At 51.2% G+C, this 18522-nt stretch overlaps 1 protein-coding gene across 2 annotated transcripts; it reads right to left on the bottom strand.

Annotated features, from left to right (window-relative positions):
* Positions 1–7979: 7979 nt before the first annotated feature.
* On the bottom strand, positions 7980–13664 carry LOC123376543 (tubulin alpha-3 chain-like). Of its 2 annotated transcripts, XM_045028621.1 has the most exons (4): positions 13567–13664; positions 10204–10426; positions 9673–9821; positions 7980–9152 (listed from the first exon to the last, which is right to left on the bottom strand). In XM_045028621.1, exons 1-4 carry the CDS (start codon positions 13567–13569, stop codon positions 8175–8177), a joined length of 1353 nt encoding a protein of 450 aa, XP_044884556.1. In that variant the 5' UTR covers positions 13570–13664; the 3' UTR covers positions 7980–8174. The 2 variants fall into 2 exon arrangements, with proteins under 2 accessions (XP_044884556.1, XP_044884547.1); XM_045028612.1 differs by lacking the exon at positions 13567–13664 and having other exon boundaries at positions 10204–10432.
* Between the last annotated feature and the right edge of the window lie 4858 nt (positions 13665–18522).

Here is an 18522-nt window from a genome sequence, read left to right on the forward strand (position 1 = left end):
TCCTAGTACAAGATTATAAATGACCTGACTTTGAGGGGCTGTTTCTCTGCTTCTATTACAGATGGTAGTGGAAGCAGTAGGTTTGGGCAACCAGGGACCCTCTTCTGATCTGAAGTTAGGCACATGGGGGTGTCAGATATAGGTGCCTGAATTAACTCCTTCCCCTGAACTCAAATCTGAAAGTTTGAATCAACCAGTAGGTTCACAAGGAAGAAACTTACAGATGTCTCTAAGTATATTGCATCAAAATATCTCAGGGTACCAGCTCTGTAAGGGGTTGCAAACACCTAGATGTGAAGGTGATAAATAGCAGTCAGCAATATGATTCTAAACCAAATCTCGGGCTCGGCTCTCTTCTTGGAGAAAGAGGAGTTAGTAATATCCTTAGTCTAACAAACAGAGAGCCCAACTTCTACTCTTTACACAGTGAATGTGGAGTGACTCCAGTGCTGGTTGGAGTTGTTACAGCCACATACTGGAATAGTAGAGAGGAGAATTTGACCTTAGATGGTGGTTGGTTTTTGGTGTTTAAACCACCACCATAGCAGGCCAGTGGTGCAATATGATCCTAGAATCCTCAGCACTAAAGATGGGGGGAGGGGAGAATCTCGTCCCCATCTCTTGTGGCAGGGTTACTCCCTGCAGTGCATGCTTAAAAGAGAACTGAATAAATTCATGGTGGTTAAGTCTATAAATGGCTATTAGCCAGGATGGGTAAGGAATGGTATCCCTAGCCTCTGTTTGTCAGAGGATGGAGATGGATGGCAGGAGAGAGATCACTTGATCATTGCCTATTAGGTTCACTCCCTCTGGGGCACCTGGCATTGGCCACTGTCGGTAGACAGGATACTGGGCTGGATGGACCCTTTGGTCTGACCTGGTACAGCCAGTCTTATGTTGTTCTTATGCTGAGATGTTCTGTCCAGTTCTCAATGTCTTCAGCAACATTTGTCACAAGACCCCTTGGGAGATGCTTTCAGGCTTTAATGGGGGAGGGGGAATTATCCTGATACACAACCTACATATGTCTTCGTGTAGCTCTCTCCTTCCTTGGTACTTACACCTTCTGGGCCAAATCCTCAGCCGAAATGTAAGACACCTCATCACAGCTGGAGTTAGGCTCAGATCCTCTATTGTTTCCCATGGGAGTTAGGTGCCTCAAAACCCTTGAGCATTTGGGACCAGGCTAAAGTTCTGTCTGAGCATGAGACCCTTAATACATGTTAATACTTACCTCACATCAGTGCTTATCTGCCCCCCTTGCATGTGCACCTCACCATCTTTAATGCAGGGGTCCTCACTAAGGTAGGGCAGTGTGGTTACAAGTGGGGAAACTGAGGCACAGAGGCTAAAGCCTGGATCCTCCTAAGTATTTCAGTTCCTAACTCCCAGTGTGACCAAGGGAATTTTGAGAACCTGGGCCAAAGTGATTTGCCCAAGGTCAGCCAGGAAGGTTGTGGCAGAGCAAGTCTCTCAAGTCCTAGCTTAGTGCTCTAATCACTGGGCTATCCTTCCCCTTCTCCTGCCTCGTTCACATTCAGTTTGTTTGATGGTCAAGAGCTGGGTAGGGAAGCTCACGCTGTAGTGGTGTGGGCAATGCCAGTGCTCTCTATGCCCCACTTTCATAGGCCTTTAGCAAACCCTGCCTCTAGGAAAGTGTTTAGGATCCAGGTAAGAACCTGAAATCAAATGATCTGTGAGTTAAAATAGAGAACAGCACCTGCCAGGACTCCTGGGTTCAGTAGGGATGTATTTGGCACAAAGCAAGTGAAGTTCTGGAGGAGCAGTGAGGGCAAAAAACCCAACTGGCTTCAAGCCTGAGCTGGATACATTTCTGGAGAGGATGGTATGATAGGACCACCTGGGATGGCATATGGCCCGTTGGCGACTGCCAGTAGCAAAAATCCCTGATGGGGAGGGCTCTGAGTTACCACTACAGGTGGGGTGGAGAGATCTAAACCTGGTACCCCCACCCCCAAGGTGCTTAGCTTGGTTCCGGGTGCTGAGTGGAGAGTGGCCAAGGGTAGAGTTAGTCTGCCGGCAACCCAGAGGGGGAGAGGAAAGACACATCAGCACCAGGGGGCTGGCTGGGTTGCGGGGACGGGAGGATAGGTAGTATGCCTGGATGGCCACCTGCTCAGAGCAGCAGTTGAGAGAAGTGAGGTGTGAGAGTCAATCAATAACCAAGTAAAAGCCTGGGATGGAAAGCTTGCCTGACCAGAGGAAGGTCCCTGGTGAGAGGCCCAGTGGGGGGGGGGAAGCCATTTTGGGGGAGTCTGGAGCCAGCCACTGAAAGGGCAGGACTGGCTGTGAGTAAGCCCCAGGCCTGCCTGCAGGGGGGAGAAGCCCCCCCCTGAGAACAGGCTCTGGGAGCCTGGTAGCAACATCTCTTAACTTGGTCCCTTTGCTGGTTGAGGTGACTCCAACTACATAGAGTCTAGTTGGGAAAACTCCCTCCCCAGCCCGGCTGTGTTCACCCTCTGCTCCTAGATAAACTCAGTTACCTGGGGGCAAGTGCTGCTCTTGGCACTAGGTCAGGGCTGCCCGCCTGCGGTGAGGGGATCTGAGCGCTGAGGAGGAGAGCGGAGTTCGGAGCGTACAGAGTTGTTCTGATTTGCACCTGGAGCCCTGCACCCCTTTGTGGTGAGGGGGACTCTTGGGGCCGGAAGCAGCCTGATTCCTGCACAAAGAGGACACCCGTTAGCTGTGATCCTCAGTGCCTCTGTAGTTGCTGAGGAGCCCACAAGGAAGTGAAATAAAGAGCCACTCTTCCCTGGGGAGGGACCCAAAGCCAGCAATTAAGCTACACACAGTCTTTCTCTATCCTAAATCCAGGCAAAGGAGGGCCCAGTGGTCAGGGGTTGGTCTGGGACTTGGCAGATCCAAGTTCAATTCCCTGGTCTGCCATAGACTTCTTGTGTGATACTTACACTCTGGCGGTAGGCAGGATACTAGGCTGGATGGACCTTGTGGTCTGACCCAGTATAGCCGTTCTTCTGTATTCTCAGTGCCCAAGTTTCCCACCTGCCCTGTGCAATGGGTATAACAGCCCTGCCCTGCCTCCCAGGATACTGAGGATACATTCAAGTTTGGGAGGTGCTCAGGTATTGCAGCCAGACAAGCACACTAGCGTAGCTGAGGAAGTCAATATACCAGCACAAGAGCCCTACCCATGAAAGCGCTGGACTAAGATGATGGCATGAGGAAGCCGACAGACAGGCCTGTCTTCCATCTGTGTCAGCTTAGTGCTGCTGAAAACCCTCAAATCCTTTCTTTAACCCCAGCACAAACTTCTGCCCCGTCCAGCCCTCACCATGCCAGCCCCTTGGAACATGTCACACCCAAGCATTTCCTCGGCCTTCCATAGGACGCTGGCATCTCAGAGGCTGCTCATGGCAGAAGCGGGGCTGCTACGTACCCCACACCACAGTTCAGGTGCCACCCATAGAGGTGAAGGCAACTGCCCACCTCGGGCAGAGGGGCTAATAGGCCAGTTATGGGGCTGATCTCTGAGAGACAAGGGATAATATTTTTTATTGAACCAAAGCCTGCTGGGGAGACAGACAAGCTCTGTCCTGTGAATGCCTGTGGATGAATCAGACTGAGCCCCACCATTTCTAACCCACATAGGTCACTGGAAATGAATTACAGTCACTGTTGGGTTTGGGCTGGATTTGAACCAGTGACCTGGTAGAACCCACCTCACCAAAGTCCAATAACGGATGTGCTGAGGGTCCAGGCCCAGCTGTACATCAGCGTGTGTGGGACAGAGACGTCCACCTACAGCCTCCTGTTAGATGCTTTTCCAGAGACACATTTCTTGTCTGGCTGTTCTGAGCATAAATTGCACGAGCACCGACTCAGTTCAGACCCATGGGCTGATAGGTAATTGACATGCCGCCTCTTCAGTAGACCCGGAGTATCAGTAGCACACAGCATGGCAGGCGAAGCACAAGCCATGCTGGTCAGGGTGAGTTAGGTAAGGGGAAGCCTTTAATAACAGACCAGCTTCTGAGGTCATTAATATTCCACCAGCTGAGTTTCTGGGTGGACTGGCTGTTTCCTTAATACCTCAAACTAAACTACCGCCAACCTCTCGTGGTCAGACCCAAAGCACTGACAGGCTGCAAAGGGCCTTAACTAAAGACTCCCATTAACAATGGGGCTTCCAATGGTCTGTGCCATGTGGCCTTGGGCAAGTCACTTTACCTCTCTGGGCCTCAGTTTCCCCTCCACCCTTTGGGTGTTTAGATTGCAAGCTATTCAGAGAAGGGGCACTGTTGTTTGTTCACACAGCACCTAGCACAATGAGGCCCTGATCTCTGGGCATTATTGTTGTGAAGGTGGTCATTTGTATCACTGTGGCTATCAACTGTTATACAAATGCAACACATCTTACAGAAAGTGTATTGTGTAAGGGGTCAATGGAAAAGTTACTATCAAGTATTATTCTGGTTAAATCCAGGTATCATCATTGTATCTGGAGTTATGAATATTGGCTACCTGTGTTGACTCTTGGGGTGACACCCACAAGGCAGTGTACATTCAGCCCATGGTGAAGGGACTAGTCAAGCTGGATGGGCCATTAAGAAGAATCATCTCTCCAGCTAGCTGTTCCTGAGGCTGCCTCAGACAGCAAGGAGCCAATGGCCACTCCTGTGATTCAGGAAATCATGTAAGGGCATGTGATGTGGACATGTGACCTTGGACTCTATCTTTGTCAGTAACTTTCCATAGACAGGGGCTATGAGCATTTTCTGGGACAGCAACTTTCCATGCGCATGGCAGAAGATATAAAAGACTCTTGAGACACCTCCATTTTGCCTCATTCCTGCACCACTCCTCTGAACTGTGGCTTTACAGCTAAAAGGAGTATTTTGAACTATAGACTGAGGACCTTCCCATCTTTTGGAGGTTACAAGAGAGATTTTTGCAAGTCAGCAGTCTGTTCAATCACAGCTGTGAGCCTGGTCTATGAACACTTGTATGCATATGATTCTTTAAATATTCAGTAAGTCTCTTCTTTTATTAATAAAATCTTTAGTTTACTAAGGATTGGCTGTCAGTATGATATTTAGGTAAGATCTGAGATACAAATTGACCTAGAGATAATGTCTGATTCTTTGTGAGTGGTAGAACCTCACATATGGTGAAGTAGGTTTTCAGTAACCTCTCACTATAATGGACTAATTTGTCTAGACTGGTACCAAGGGCTGGAACACGTAAAGGGGAGTGTGTTTGACTCTTGTTAACCAACGTGGTGCTACAGAGGCTCTTTTCATAGTGGTTTGGTGAATCTAATTATAGAATAAACCACCAGTTTTTGGTGATTGTTTGCCCTGTTTCTTGCATTCTCCATGTGGTCCATTCCAGGTACCTGGTCACAACCTTAATACAAATGATGAGCTGTCCTGTCTCCAGATTAAGGATGTGCAATAGGATCTGTCTGCAGCATCTGGAAAGCTCTGCTGTGCAGGAGACAGAACTTTCCCAGGGACCAGTCCAAGACCATGGAATGAACTCGCCCAGGAACTAGGGACAATCTCAAACCTCACCACCTTCTACTCCATGTGCCAGGTGCATTTCTTTGACTTGCCTTCTCTGACAAACACAGCAACATGTGTATATACAAATGAAAAACTCCTCTGCTTCTCCCCCTGCTGAGAGGAGCAGCACATGAGCGCTGTTAGTCGTGGTGCTTGATGCACGACGAGGAGGAGCGCGGTATAGGAACCTACACAGAACACAGTAGAGAAGGCAGCTCAGAGCACCAACCAAACCCACTAATAAAATTTCCCTCAGTTCCTCACACTGAGCTCTTAGGAGCATTGTCCCTGTGAAGCTACTGGCCAAGCAGGTAAGAAGTTTTCCCCAGGTCATTAGCATCATCTAGTGGAGAAAGACAAAAATAAGTGGCCTGGTACTGGCTTGAGAATGCAAGGAGGAAAGTGTTTATCAAACATGCTGGGTAGTAAAGAGGACGGCGAGTCCTGGGGTTAAGGAAATCTCAGTCCAATTCTGACACATTCCCTGTATGACCTTGAGCAAACCCCTCCCCCTCTCACTGTGCCTCAGTTCCCCCCTCTCTACGGCCAGGGGGGCACACCAGACTTTTGCCAGCCTCACTATACTGAGCAGAGGTGTGATCACCAACTGACACAGGGCTTCCTGGGGTGGGGGGGGGGGCAATTTGCCCTGGGCCCCACAGGAATATAGTATTGTATAATGAAATTTTTTTTAATGGAAGGGGCCCCCCAAAATTGCTTTGCCCCAGGTCTCCTGAATCCTCTGGGCAGCCCTGCTGACACAGCAGCCCCTAGCAAACTGCTTTTACCAGTATAGTTCATTTCACTCACAGGGGCGCTTGTACTGGATGGGTCCAAAGCACAGCTTTGCTCGTATAGCTGCATGTGCACTGGGAGTGCTTTGATAGTGCCCCCTGTAAAGCACTCCTAGTGTAGACATGACCTAAGTTAAGCACAGTTACTTCCTTTCCCCCAGGCTGTCCCTTATCTATGAGCCTGTAAGCTCTTCAGAGGCCATCTCCATGGATCTCTACTGCACCTTCCACACAGCAGCCTGGTGATCTCAGCTGGGGCATCTACACGCTGCTGTAATACAAGATGAACAGTGAAAACGTACCTCAGTGTCATGGGAGTTATGCTGGATGGGCACCAAGCCAGCCAGAGACAAAGGCTCCACTGGAACCTGTTGCCAGTCTAGCAGTGGCCAGTGGGGTCTGATTTTGTAAGGGGTATTTCTATGCTGGCAAAAGCCCTAGTGAAGATGCAGGTAGGGCAGCACAGAAGGGCTCGTGCCAGCAGAGCTGGTTTTGTTTGGGGACCCAGGATAAGCGGTACTGGAGAAAGCCTTCCTGGGTACACGAGGGGGGTTTCCAAGATGCTTGACTTGCAAATCTTTCCTGGCTTAGGCCTGACCCAGCTGCTTGGCTAGAAAACAATCTCTGATCACATGGAGTAGGGCATTAGTTGGGAAAATGAATTTCTAGCCCTGGGCAGAACCAAAAGGGGAGCAGGTAGGGTCTGCACAGGGTACTGCCAATGGAGGTCATTAACCCTCAGTAACACAACAGCTACTCCAGGGCTAGGTGTGGCTGTCTATTGCCCCATCCCTGCCTGATCCAGGCCTCTCAGAATCAGAGCACCTGCCCCCTGACCTGGAACACCCCTGCTCACTAGCTCCAGACACCAGCTGAATGAAACTTGCTATTATCTTGGGCAGCAGAATCCAAGCTGCTGCTTGGGCAGCAGTGGCCGGCCTGTGAGATGCTGCCGGCCTTTTGCCACCACAGCTGTGATTGTGTAGGAGCCACTTGAGAGTCACTGCTGGGTCATGACCATGCACTTCATGGGGCTCCCTGCAAGCTGCTCCTCTTGCAGAAGCAAGAGAGGGCCTTAATGCAGTCTGTGAGAGGGGTTAGTGGAGGAAAAGAGTGAGGAAGTGGAGCAAGAGATTATGGACAGTGGCTTGAAGAGGGAGGATTTAGACAGTGAGTGAGAGCAGTAAGGAGGAGCCTGAATTGAGACAGTTAAAGTGGTGGGATCCAGCAAGACTTGGAGACAAATTGGTCCTAGATGGCTCTAGCCCTGAGTAGAAGCACTGAAGTGCATCTACCTTGTTGCGGGAAGGAGAGGCTGATCAGCTCTGCCTTCCCTTTATGATGGTTAGGCCAGCCAGCGAGCTGGAGCAGAGCCAGGGGACAGACAAATTTACACAAAGCCTGAGTGTAAAGAAATGGACAAAGCTGAAATTGGCCCACTCCTGCTGAAGGGTCTCACTTAGCATAGGTGAAGACCAGTCAATTAAGGCTGCAATACTTGCTAAAATACCTCCAATACAACCTGATCACAGCCACTAGCGAACTACACATCTGCTTGTTCAACCTGCTAGAGAACCAGAAGCGCTATATTCTGTTGACTCTTAACCAAAGACCAAGCAGACAGGTTTGCTGTTCAGAGGTTTATTTTCAGTTTCCAGGCTCAGTCTCTTGACTATGACACAGGCCACAACATATTATAGTTACTTCATCCAGCACAGGGAGGTGCCATCTCTGGCTTGCTGTTCCATACATATGGAACACTTTCTCCAGTAATTAGGGTGACATCGAGGGGACACCAGCTGTTTTGTTAAGATATATTTTTAGCAGCCACAATTTAATATTCGTCATCACCTTCCTCCACCTCCTCAGCAGAGTCCCTGCCAACTTCCTCATAGTCCTTCTCAAGAGCAGCCAGGTCCTCCCTGGCTTCGGAGAACTCCCCCTCCTCCATCCCCTCCCCCACATACCAATGCACAAAGGCCCGTTTCGCGTACATCAGGTCAAACTTGTGATCCAGACGGGCCCAGGCCTCTGCAATCGCCGTGGTGTTGCTCAGCATGCAGACGGCCCGCTGCACTTTAGCCAGGTCTCCCCCCGGCACCACGGTGGGAGGCTGGTAATTGATGCCCACCTTAAACCCAGTTGGGCACCAGTCCACAAACTGGATGGACCTCCTGGTTTTGATAGCTGCTATAGCTGCATTCACATCCTTGGGCACCACATCCCCCCGGTACAGCAGGCAGCAAGCCATGTATTTGCCTCGGCGAGGGTCACATTTCACCATCTGGTTGGAGAACTCAAAGCAAGCGTTGGTGATTTCAGGCACCGAGAGCTGCTCGTGGTAGGCTCTCTCTGCCGAGACTATGGGCGCATAGGTAGTGAGGGGGAAATGTATGCGGGGATAGGGCACCAAATTAGTTTGGAATTCAGTGAGATCCACATTCAAGGCACCATCGAACCTCAGGGAAACCGTGATGGACGACACTATCTGGGCTATCAGCCTGTTCAGGTTAGTATAGGAGGGATGCTCAATGTCAAGGTTCCGGTTGCAGATGTCGTAAATGGCCTCATTGTCCACCATGAAAGAACAGTCTGAGTGCTCCAGCGTGGTGTGGGTGGTCAGGATGGAATTGTAGGGTTCCACCACTGCAGTGGAGACCCGGGGAGCAGGGTACACCGAGAACTCCAGCTTGGACTTCTTCCCGAACTCCACCGAGAGACGCTCCATCAAGAGGGACGTGAATCCAGAGCCTGTGCCTCCTCCGAAGCTGTGGAAGACCAGGAATCCTTGAAGGCCACTGCACTGGTCAGCCTGCACAAGGTCAGAAGACATTGAACTAGTGTTGGTCATGCCACTCACAGTAAACCAACACAACAATCACATGGGAGTGAGATACAATTATTCCTCTTGACTTTCAGCCAGAGGTAGGCTTTCAAGCTAGATATCTAGCCAGTGAGAGGCCGGTGCCTGACAGCACTAAGTCTGCTACTGAATGAGCAGTCATCTTTCAGTAAGAGTCCCGGTGCTAGAGGAATATTTGAGAAGCCCTGACAAGGAGCTCTATTTCCAGGCTAACTACGGGAAGAGCAAGTCAAGGCTTCGCCTCCTTATACCAGGAGTGATGGGCTCTATGGGCGCTGTATTTAGCTCACCTCAGCCAGCAAAGAGAATGAGAGGAGCACGGCAGGAAGGAAATCCCTGGACTGAAGTTCTACCGACTCCCCCACAGTCCTGTTAAGTCCCTCACCAGAGTTATTCCGGGCTGGTTTAGACGGGTTGCAGTCCCTTTGACTTCTAAAGGGAAGTACCGAAAAGGAGTTTGCCCACTTACCATTTTACGAGTCCTGTCAACCACAGGATCTATGATTTCCTTCCCAATGGTGTAGTGGCCACGGGCATAGTTGTTGGCAGCGTCCTCCTTGCCACTGATCAGCTGCTCAGGATGGAACAGGGAGCGGTAGGTCCCAGTTCGGATCTCGTCTGTAAGGGAGGAGGGGTCATGAACACCTTCAGGGCCTCAGCTTCAGAGCTGTGATTTGGTCAAAGTTTTATTGTAGAGCATGTTCTAGGGTCTCTGTAGTACCCACACAGTCAACAGCAAGCTGGGCACTATGGCCCAGATCCACAAGGTGTTTGGGCTCCTAACTTCGGTTGGCTTCCATGGAAGTTAAGAGACTAAACAGCTTTTGTGGATCTGGGCTCAGACAGGATTGCCACCAAACGCTGGATTATCTGCAGTAAGAGCTCCGTGTCAGAAGTTACTGAGAAGTGGAGAGGAAGGTTGTGTTTTCCCCTCTTCCCAGCAGGTCAGTGATAGAAACTCTAAGAAGGGATCTGGCCTATGCAGATTCCGGTGTCTTACCAATGACTGTGGGTTCCAGGTCTATGAACAGCGCTCTGGGTACGTGCTTCCCAGACCCAGTCTCACTGAAGAAGGTCCCAAAGGAGGAATCAGCTTGCCCCAAGGACTTCTCCAAACAGATGATTCCATCCGGCTGGATCCCATGCTCCAGACAGTACAGCTCCCAGCAGGCATTGCCCATCTGCACGCCAGCCTGGCCAATATGGACAGAAATACACTCCCGCTGCATGGGGAAGAGGCACACAAAGAAGTTGTATCCATGAAACTGTGGTGTGAACTGTGTGGTTCAGTCAGTGTTTCACCCCCAGAAACAGGGAGCCTGTCACTCCACTTCCATCCCTGCTCAGAGCTACAGTGTTGCTCAAGAGCAGCTTGGGTGTGGGGAGGTTCATCCATCACTTCTGGGAAATGTGAATAGACCAATGGGCTCGATTTCCAGCTGTTAAACTACAGCCTTGTCCTACATGCACAGCCCTGTTAAGGCAACATTAAACCAGGATCACCCAATCAATAGACAAGCAGGTTTTAGCTTGGTTACTGGACAGAGCTACCTTCCAGGCTACCATAGCTACTTGGAGCCATGTCTCACCATTGTTCTCCAACAGCACGTGGGCCAGAAGGTGATTTAAGACACAGTTTGCTTATTTCTAGCAAGGGATGTGTATGGTTCAGTGCAGTCAGAACTGCTCGAGTGGAAAACTCCTGGCCTCATGGAGTGAAGGGCAAGGGGAATTCTAGTACTGAGGATGTGACATTCCCAAGACCAGCCCATTTTCAGGATTGTTCTACAAGACTAAGGCAGAGCATCCTGAGTCTTGCCCAGCATCACCCTGATGACACTGCAATGCTGTCAATGCACATTTCTCTCATATGGCCATAACATATTAGATACTGGACTGTAGTACAGCCAGAGCAGTGCTAGAGATGATCTGTACTGACATGACACTAAAAAGAGTAATACCTTTGTCCCCACCTTGCGTGTTTCGAGAGTGCTTTTCAAACTGGTGAGGGCTGGGGAATTAATTTTACTAGTGTGAGCCATGCGGCGCCAGTAGTTTTGGAAGAGAAACTCCTTTCTGGTGTAATCATCAGAACCCCCATTAACTAATTCCAGTTCTTTCCTGTATGTTACCTACCATGAATGGAGACCTATTGCCTGGCATGAACACAAGGGGGCAGAGTTGGTTTGGAACAGTTTTTTCTCTCCTGCTGCTAATAGCTCATCTTAATTAGCCTCTAGAGTTGGTAGGGCAACTCCCACCTTTTCATGTTCTCAGTATGTGTATATCTATCTTCTTACTACATGTTCCATTCTATGCATCCAATGAAGTGGGCTGTAGCCCACGAAAGCTTATGCTCAAATAAATTTGTTATTCTCTAAGGTGCCACAAGGACTCCTGTTCTTTTTGCAGATACAGATTAACACGGCTGCTACTCTGAAACCTTTAACTATGCATTAGCATTCAGAGAATGAAAAAATGGAACCTTATTGAATCATCAATGGAGTTCAAGCCTTCCTGCAGCTGTGCTAGCTAAGAAAGGACATTCAGTATGCTCAGTGTTAAGGTTATCCCGAGGTGAGGGAAGGTGAGCTGTGCCTGTTCATTGGGGGAAACCAATGATTAGTCCAGACAGGGACGGCTTAGGTCTAAGTTACAAGTAGGGAACCAGGTTAGATCAGCCTGCTTCTCTCCCCCCATTGGATGGAGTTCAAGCTATTAACTGAATTTTAATCAGGCAAATGTCTAGTCCTTTCCCAATTCAGGGAACTATTCAGATGAGACAACTGGCTCCATAGGCATGTGGACAGTTTAGATTCAGTAGAGAAATTTACACAGGACTAGGACTGGGAAGACAGGAGTAGAAGCACCAATAAGTTGGGGCTTGTCACTCCAGATAGATCAGTTTTTAAACAGCTCCTTGCTGCATAATCAGGAGGAATCTCACAGCTCTAATGTAGGATGTGAGCTGATCAGAGCAGGGGCTGGCCTAGTAAACTCCAGGCATATTGATGCTATTCTAGCTACTCAGTTTCTGATAACTGAAATAGACTAAACACAAAATTAAGAGTCAGAAACTAGATTCCAAGGCCAGAAAGGACCTCTGTGATCCTCTAGTCTGACCTCCTAGCTAGCGCAGGCCATGAAACTCCCCCAAAGTCATTCCTAAAGCAGGGCTTGAGAACACTTCATTATCCCCTTTTCACAGAGAGGGGAAGGAACTTGTTCAAAGTCACCCAGCAGGCCTGTGGCAGAGCCAGGAGTAGAATCCAGGTCTTCTGAGTCCCAGACCAGGTCACACTGCCTCCAACTACCCCATTTCATTCCAGCTTCACTACTAAGACTCTGCCTGAGCTAATGCTAGATTCACTGTCGTACCCCTGTGCCCCTCTCTGTAGGCTGGGAACATTTCCCTCCCCCCCAGACTGCGGCTGGTTAGTTAGTATTTGTGCAGCACTTTGGAATGCTGAAGTAGACCCAGCTCAGGTAACAGGCCCATATATAGTCACAGTGCACTACCTGCAGAGAGGCATGAAGGCAGGATAGGGCCACTCATCATTATCCCCCAGTGAGAACCCAGTCTCCTAAATCCTCCTGCATATACAGGCCCTCCCCCCACAGCAAACAATCCAGCTTGCAAGCATCAAGCTAAACTGGTTGAGAGTCAGTCCCTAGTTATCCCACTAGCAGAGACCCACTCATTGACTAGGAATTTTTAGTGTTAAAATAGAATCAATCCCTCTCCATAACAGAAGTACCAGGCCCTAGTCTCCCATGGGCCAGATCTTCTCATTCCTAGAGATCAATCCCATTCAGGCACCAACACCTCCCAGCATTAGGTATTGTGCAAACACAGAACCAAAAATGATCCCTGCCCCCAGGAGGTTACAATACTTACCACTTCAAAAGGTATTTCCTGCCCCGGGGTATCCTGCTGTTAATAGATTTCTCTCACTAGACTGACCTCACACTTGGTAAAGCAACTCCCATCCTTTCATATATTTATACCTGCTCCTGTATTTGTCACTTCATGCATTTGACAAAGTGGGTTATAGCCCACAAAAGCTTATGCCCAAATAAATTTGTTATTATTTAAGGTACCACAAGGACTCCTCATTATTAATACTTAGACTGTCAACTTAGCAAGCCTGAAATAAGTGCTAAGCTTTATTTAGCTACTGGAATGGGAACTGAGTTCTCTGGAAAAAAAGTGGCTCTGACAAAAGCTGTAGGTCCCCAGAAAACCCACCCCAGGTTTCACCAATAAGAGCAACCAAAGGAGAAGCTCCATTTGGATTCATTCACTTCCACTCCAGCATGGTTTATCATCCCACACTTGCAAACACCCATGTCCCAAACTCACCATGCTGGTAACCTAACTCTCCCAGCTCCACACAAAACAGCTTGCAATCAGCCTAGCCCACACCCAGCTCACTTATAGCCCCCTCTGCAAACAATCACAGCTGGGCAGAGGGGAGGGGTGTGTCTTAAAAGGACAGAGCTTATTTCCCAACCCATTGCTAACAGCATGTGGCTTGGTAGGAGTGCTACAGAGAAAGCCTGAAGACAGCTGTATAGCTGCTGGCGTGGCAGGATAGGATTTAAAACCCAGTCTCCAATCATAACAAGGAGTCACTTCACCTCAAATTCTCCAACATGCTGTTGTCATTATTACTGTTATTTCCACTGCAGTAGCTCCTGCAACCCTCCCCCACAAACACACACAGCCCCATTGTGTTTTCCAGCTATCTGTGTGTCTGTCTGAGGTACTCCTAGGGCTCCCATTATCATAGTGTCTCAGCATCTCACACTCGTTAATGTGTTTATCCTCTCACACACCCCTGGGAGATGGGGCAGTGTTATTATCCCCATTGTACAGATGGGGAACTGAGGCACAGCGAGGCTAAGGCTTAGGGTTTTACCTGGACAGTCCGGGTTTTGGCTTCTGCGTCCGAGTGCCATTTACAGTTGCAAAGGTGCTTGGTTATTGGCGACCTGGCAACCCTAAATGGCACCCGAACCAAAAGTCCAGTTACCACGGGATGGGCAGAGGTGTCGGGTCATGAACCCGCGCCCGCCCCTGCTCAGCCGAGGCTGCCTCCTACCTGCAGGTAGGTTCCTTGACACACAGGGCTGGATTAAGCCAGGGACTTTAGGGGCTGCAACCCAGGGCCCTGGCTCAAGGGAACCCCACAAAAATAAATCACAGGCAGTGATCTCCGGCTTTGGGCCGCTAAAAGTCCCGTGGCACAGCAGGGCTCAGGCAGGCTGCCTGCATGCCATGGCCCCAAGCTGCTCCTATAAGTGCCTGGCTGCTAGCACGTCTCTGTGGCCCCTGGCGGGGCAGGGGAAGCAGCTCCATGTGCTGCCCCCTCCCCCAGCCCCGTCCTCACAGCTCCCATTGGTTGGAAACTGGCCAATGGGAACTACGGTGGCTGCGCCTGTGGACGTGGGCAGCGCATGGAGACATGCTGTCCCCCTCCCCTCAGGGGCCACAGACACGTGCTAGGAACCAGCCGCTTCCGAAGCAGCATGGGGCTATGACAGGCAGGCAGCCTGCCTGAGCCTTGCTGTGCCGCCGGCTGGGAGCTGCCTGTGGTAAGCACCTCCCAGCCGGAGCTTGCACTTGCACCCCGTCCCGCAGCCCAACCCCCTGCCCCGGGTCAGAATCCCCCTCTGGCACCAAACTTCCTCCCAGACCCTGCACCCGCTCCTGCACCCCAATCCCCTGCCCCAGCTCCCCTGCACCAAACTCCCTCCCAGACCCTGCACCCGCTCCTGCACTCCAATCCCCTGCCCCAGCTCCCCTGCCCCAGACTCCCTCCCAGACCCTGCATCCCCTCCCGCACCCCAACCCCCTGCCCCGGGTAAGAATCCCCCTCTGGCACCAAACTCCCTCCCAGACCCTGCATCCCCTCCTGCACCCCAACCCCCTGTCCCAGGTAAGAATCCCCCTCTGGCACCAAACTTCCTCCCAGACCCTGCACCCGCTCCTGCACCCCAATCCCCTGCTCCAGCTCCCCTGCACCAAACTCCCTCCCAGACCCTTCATCCCCTCCTGCACTCCAATCCCCTGCTCCAGGTAAGAATCCCCCTCTGGCACCAAACTCCCTCCCAGACCCTGCACCCGCTCCTGCACTCCAATCCCCTGCCCCAGCTCCCCTGCCCCAAACTCCCTCCCAGACCCTGCACCCCCTCCTGCACCCCAACCCCCTGTCCCAGGTAAGAATCCCCCTCTGGCACCAAACTCCCTCCCAGACCCTGCACCCGCTCCTGCACCCCACCCCCCTGGCCCAGGTAAGAATCCTCCCCCCAGACCCTGCATCCCCCTCCTGCACTCAAACTCCCTCCCAGACTCACACCCCTCACCCCCTCCTGCACCCCAATCCCCTGACCCAGCCCCCTCCTGCACCAAACTCCCTCCCAGACTCTGCACCCCCTCTTGCACCCCAACCCCCTGCTCCAGGTAAGAATCCCCCTCTGGCACCAAACTCCCTCCCAGACTCTGCACCCGCTCCTGCACCCCAACGCCCTGCCCCAGCCCCCTCCTGCACCAAACTCCCTCCCAGGAAAAAGACGTGTATGCAGGAGCCCCACAAAGTCTAATAGCCCGGGGTCCACAGGAGAGTTAATGGCATAGTAGAGTGAACGAAAGGGGGAGGGGGCAGAGGACAAGTGCTGGGGGTGGGGAATTGGGGGAAGACGTGGAGCATGGGTGTGGCCTTGGGGGAAGAGGCGAAAAAGGGGGTTGGGCCTGGGGACGACATGGGGCCTCACGGAAGAGGTGGAACGCAGCACGCTAGGCAGGAAGCCACCTAAGCCAGCCGACAGGAGATGCTGACCAGTGTGTGTGTGTGGGGGGGGTGCTAATCCCCTCACCGAGCTAGACACCTAAATCTGGCTGCAGGGAGGTGCCTGTCTCGGCTAGGGATTCACAGCCGGGAGGCCTCTTTGGAGTTAGGCCCCTCTGCTGCTTTTGCAAGAGGCTGGAGGAGGGAGCAAAGGCAGAGGAGCTCCCTTACCACTTTCAGCCCAGTGGTTTGGGTACTCAGCTGGGATGTGGGAGAGCTCTGAGCGCTGGGCTACGGGGTATTCTGTCCTGGGGCCCCTCAATCTCTCCTGTTGAGGCTATTCCGCTGTGGACCAATAATTAGAGTCGTTGGAGCAGGGGGCCTGGACCCTGGGTCTCCCACCGCCTGGATGAGAGCTGTAACCCCTGGGCTATACTGCCATTCGTACTCGCATTTCCCCCTCCCACAAGAGACTCTTCTGTTAGTTATCCACACGGCAACAGCGTTTAGAGGAGAGGCTGCGGGAGCCCCACGTCCGAGTATCCCATAGCCCAGTGGGCTGTGAATTCTCAAGCCAAGGGCTGTGGCCGATTTCTGTTACCAATCTGCCTGAGGCATCAGGTGATCAGGCTGACGCTGCAGGATCGTGAGGGGAGGAGATGACGGAGCACAGCAAGTGTCTAAGTTTTAAAGCTTTTGTAATAAAATAACAGCGGCGAGTGTTGGGACTGCATCCACGTCACTCAAAGGAAGCAAGAAAGCGTTAGTACCCCAGCCCTAACCCACTTTCATACTCTCACATGCAAGACCCGAGGCTGGCCAAGCCTGGGTGTAACGTAAGAAGAAGAGGGGGAGTTCTTGTCCTGTGCATGGGTTGTCTAGGATCTGCTGTGATCTCTGACTTGCTTTGGCTCTCGGGAGGGTTTTTAAGTCCTGGGTTTTTGTGGAGGTGTTTTCATTCAGGGCCCTCTGTTCCTGGTGCTCTTTGTACCAGTCCAAACTGGATTTCTGTGGCCTTCTCAGCTTTCCCCAAAACACACTGGCGGCTGTGAGACGGTTATTTTTCCCTCGTTGACTTTGTTGTCTCACTCCTTTTCGCGGCCCCTGCAATTTATTCAGCCACTCTCCTTTCTCAAGGTGTGTGTGTCGGGGGGACTCTCCCCCCCCCGTCTTTCTTGGCAGGTAGCAGAGTGTGTGCAATGGCCTTGGGCTGGAGTTAGCTCCTTATCTTCGGGTGTAGCTGGAACATCAATTAACTCGTTCTTTTCTCCTTTCCTCACCCTCCGGCCTTTCGTCGCCTGTAAAGAAACCTTTTGTTCCACACTCACACCTTTAACCCTTCCCAAAATGCCTTGTGATGCTTGCAACAGCGTTAGCAACATACAGTGCTGATCAGCCTCCACAGGGGACCCCCTGAGGGAGTGGGCCATGGGTTGTGACAGGGCCTCCGGAGGAAAGCTCTCCACCAGCACCTCCCCCCTTTTATTCCCAGGGGTCTCCAGGTCCCTCCATTGCTGGCAAGTGCAGCAGTAACACACAGGCAGTGGGGTGGTCCCTTTGGCCCCAATCCTGCAAGTGACGTCAGTGGAATTCTGGGGAGGCTCTGAGGTTGACTTGCATGGAGCCTTGTTGGAGAGAATGGAGCCCCCCGGTGTCTGTCTACATGGAGTCCCTGTCAGAATAGCGGCTTATGGGAGGTAAGTCCCAAACCACTGAGTGATGGCCTGCGCTCATCCATGATGCCATGAGACTGAAAGCAGAGCAAAAGGTGTGGATGGAATTCCTTTTAGCAAATCGAACGGCGAGTTTGTTTCGATGCTGCTGCATCAATATCTGAACAAAACACTGTCCTTGAACCAGAATCCATCAAGGAAGAAGAAGGAAAAAAAGAGCCAGTGAGTAGAAAGGCCCACAACTTATGGCCCCAGCCTCGCAAAGATTTGTGGATGTGTTTAGCTTGACACACTGTGGTAAACTTAAGCACGTGGACAAAGTCTGGGTAGGTCGGGCCCATGACTGGAGCCAGTCATTGGCATAAACCCAACATGTGAGCCTGGAAACCGTAGGAGGTCACATGCTGTCCTGATTGGAGTGAGGGAATAAAGAAACAACTTCAGCCTCTTTTACACACACACACACACACACACACACACACACACACACACACACACACACACACACACACACACACACACACACACACACACACACACACACACACACACACACACTTCCAGCTATAAATTGACCAGGGGTTGGCAATAGGTTTCCTTTGGTGCAGAGTCGAGTTGGACTGTCACCATGGTGCATTTGCTGGTGTGTTCTGTCTTAGTCTCTTTTTTCCTGCTCTAATGTTGTAACTGGATAGAAAGCACCAGTTAAAGGGAAATTTTTCCTCTTCAATGTCAGTGTTGTGCGACTTCCCGTCTGGCACAGAGTGACTAAGGAAGGGGCTGTATTATTCCTTTGTCTTACACTCTTGTCCTGTGAAGGTAGCTAGCTATATCCTGAGCTGTGTTTAAAAGCTC

The sequence above is a fragment of the Mauremys mutica genome, chromosome 1, assembly GCF_020497125.1.
Source record: "Mauremys mutica isolate MM-2020 ecotype Southern chromosome 1, ASM2049712v1, whole genome shotgun sequence".
NCBI lineage: Eukaryota > Metazoa > Chordata > Testudines > Geoemydidae > Mauremys > Mauremys mutica.

Bases quoted from the DNA above. Each gene is read 5' to 3' on its own strand.
- LOC123376543 (XM_045028612.1), bottom strand. From the start codon at position 10,432: ATGCAGCGGGAGTGTATTTCTGTCCATATTGGCCAGGCTGGCGTGCAG. The intron at 9,822-10,203 runs GTAAGACACCGG...CCTCCCTTACAG, and splicing joins CCTGGAACCCACAGTCATTG to ACGAGATCCGAACTGGGACC. The intron at 9,153-9,672 runs GTAAGTGGGCAA...GACCTTGTGCAG, and splicing joins TTGACAGGACTCGTAAAATG to GCTGACCAGTGCAGTGGCCT.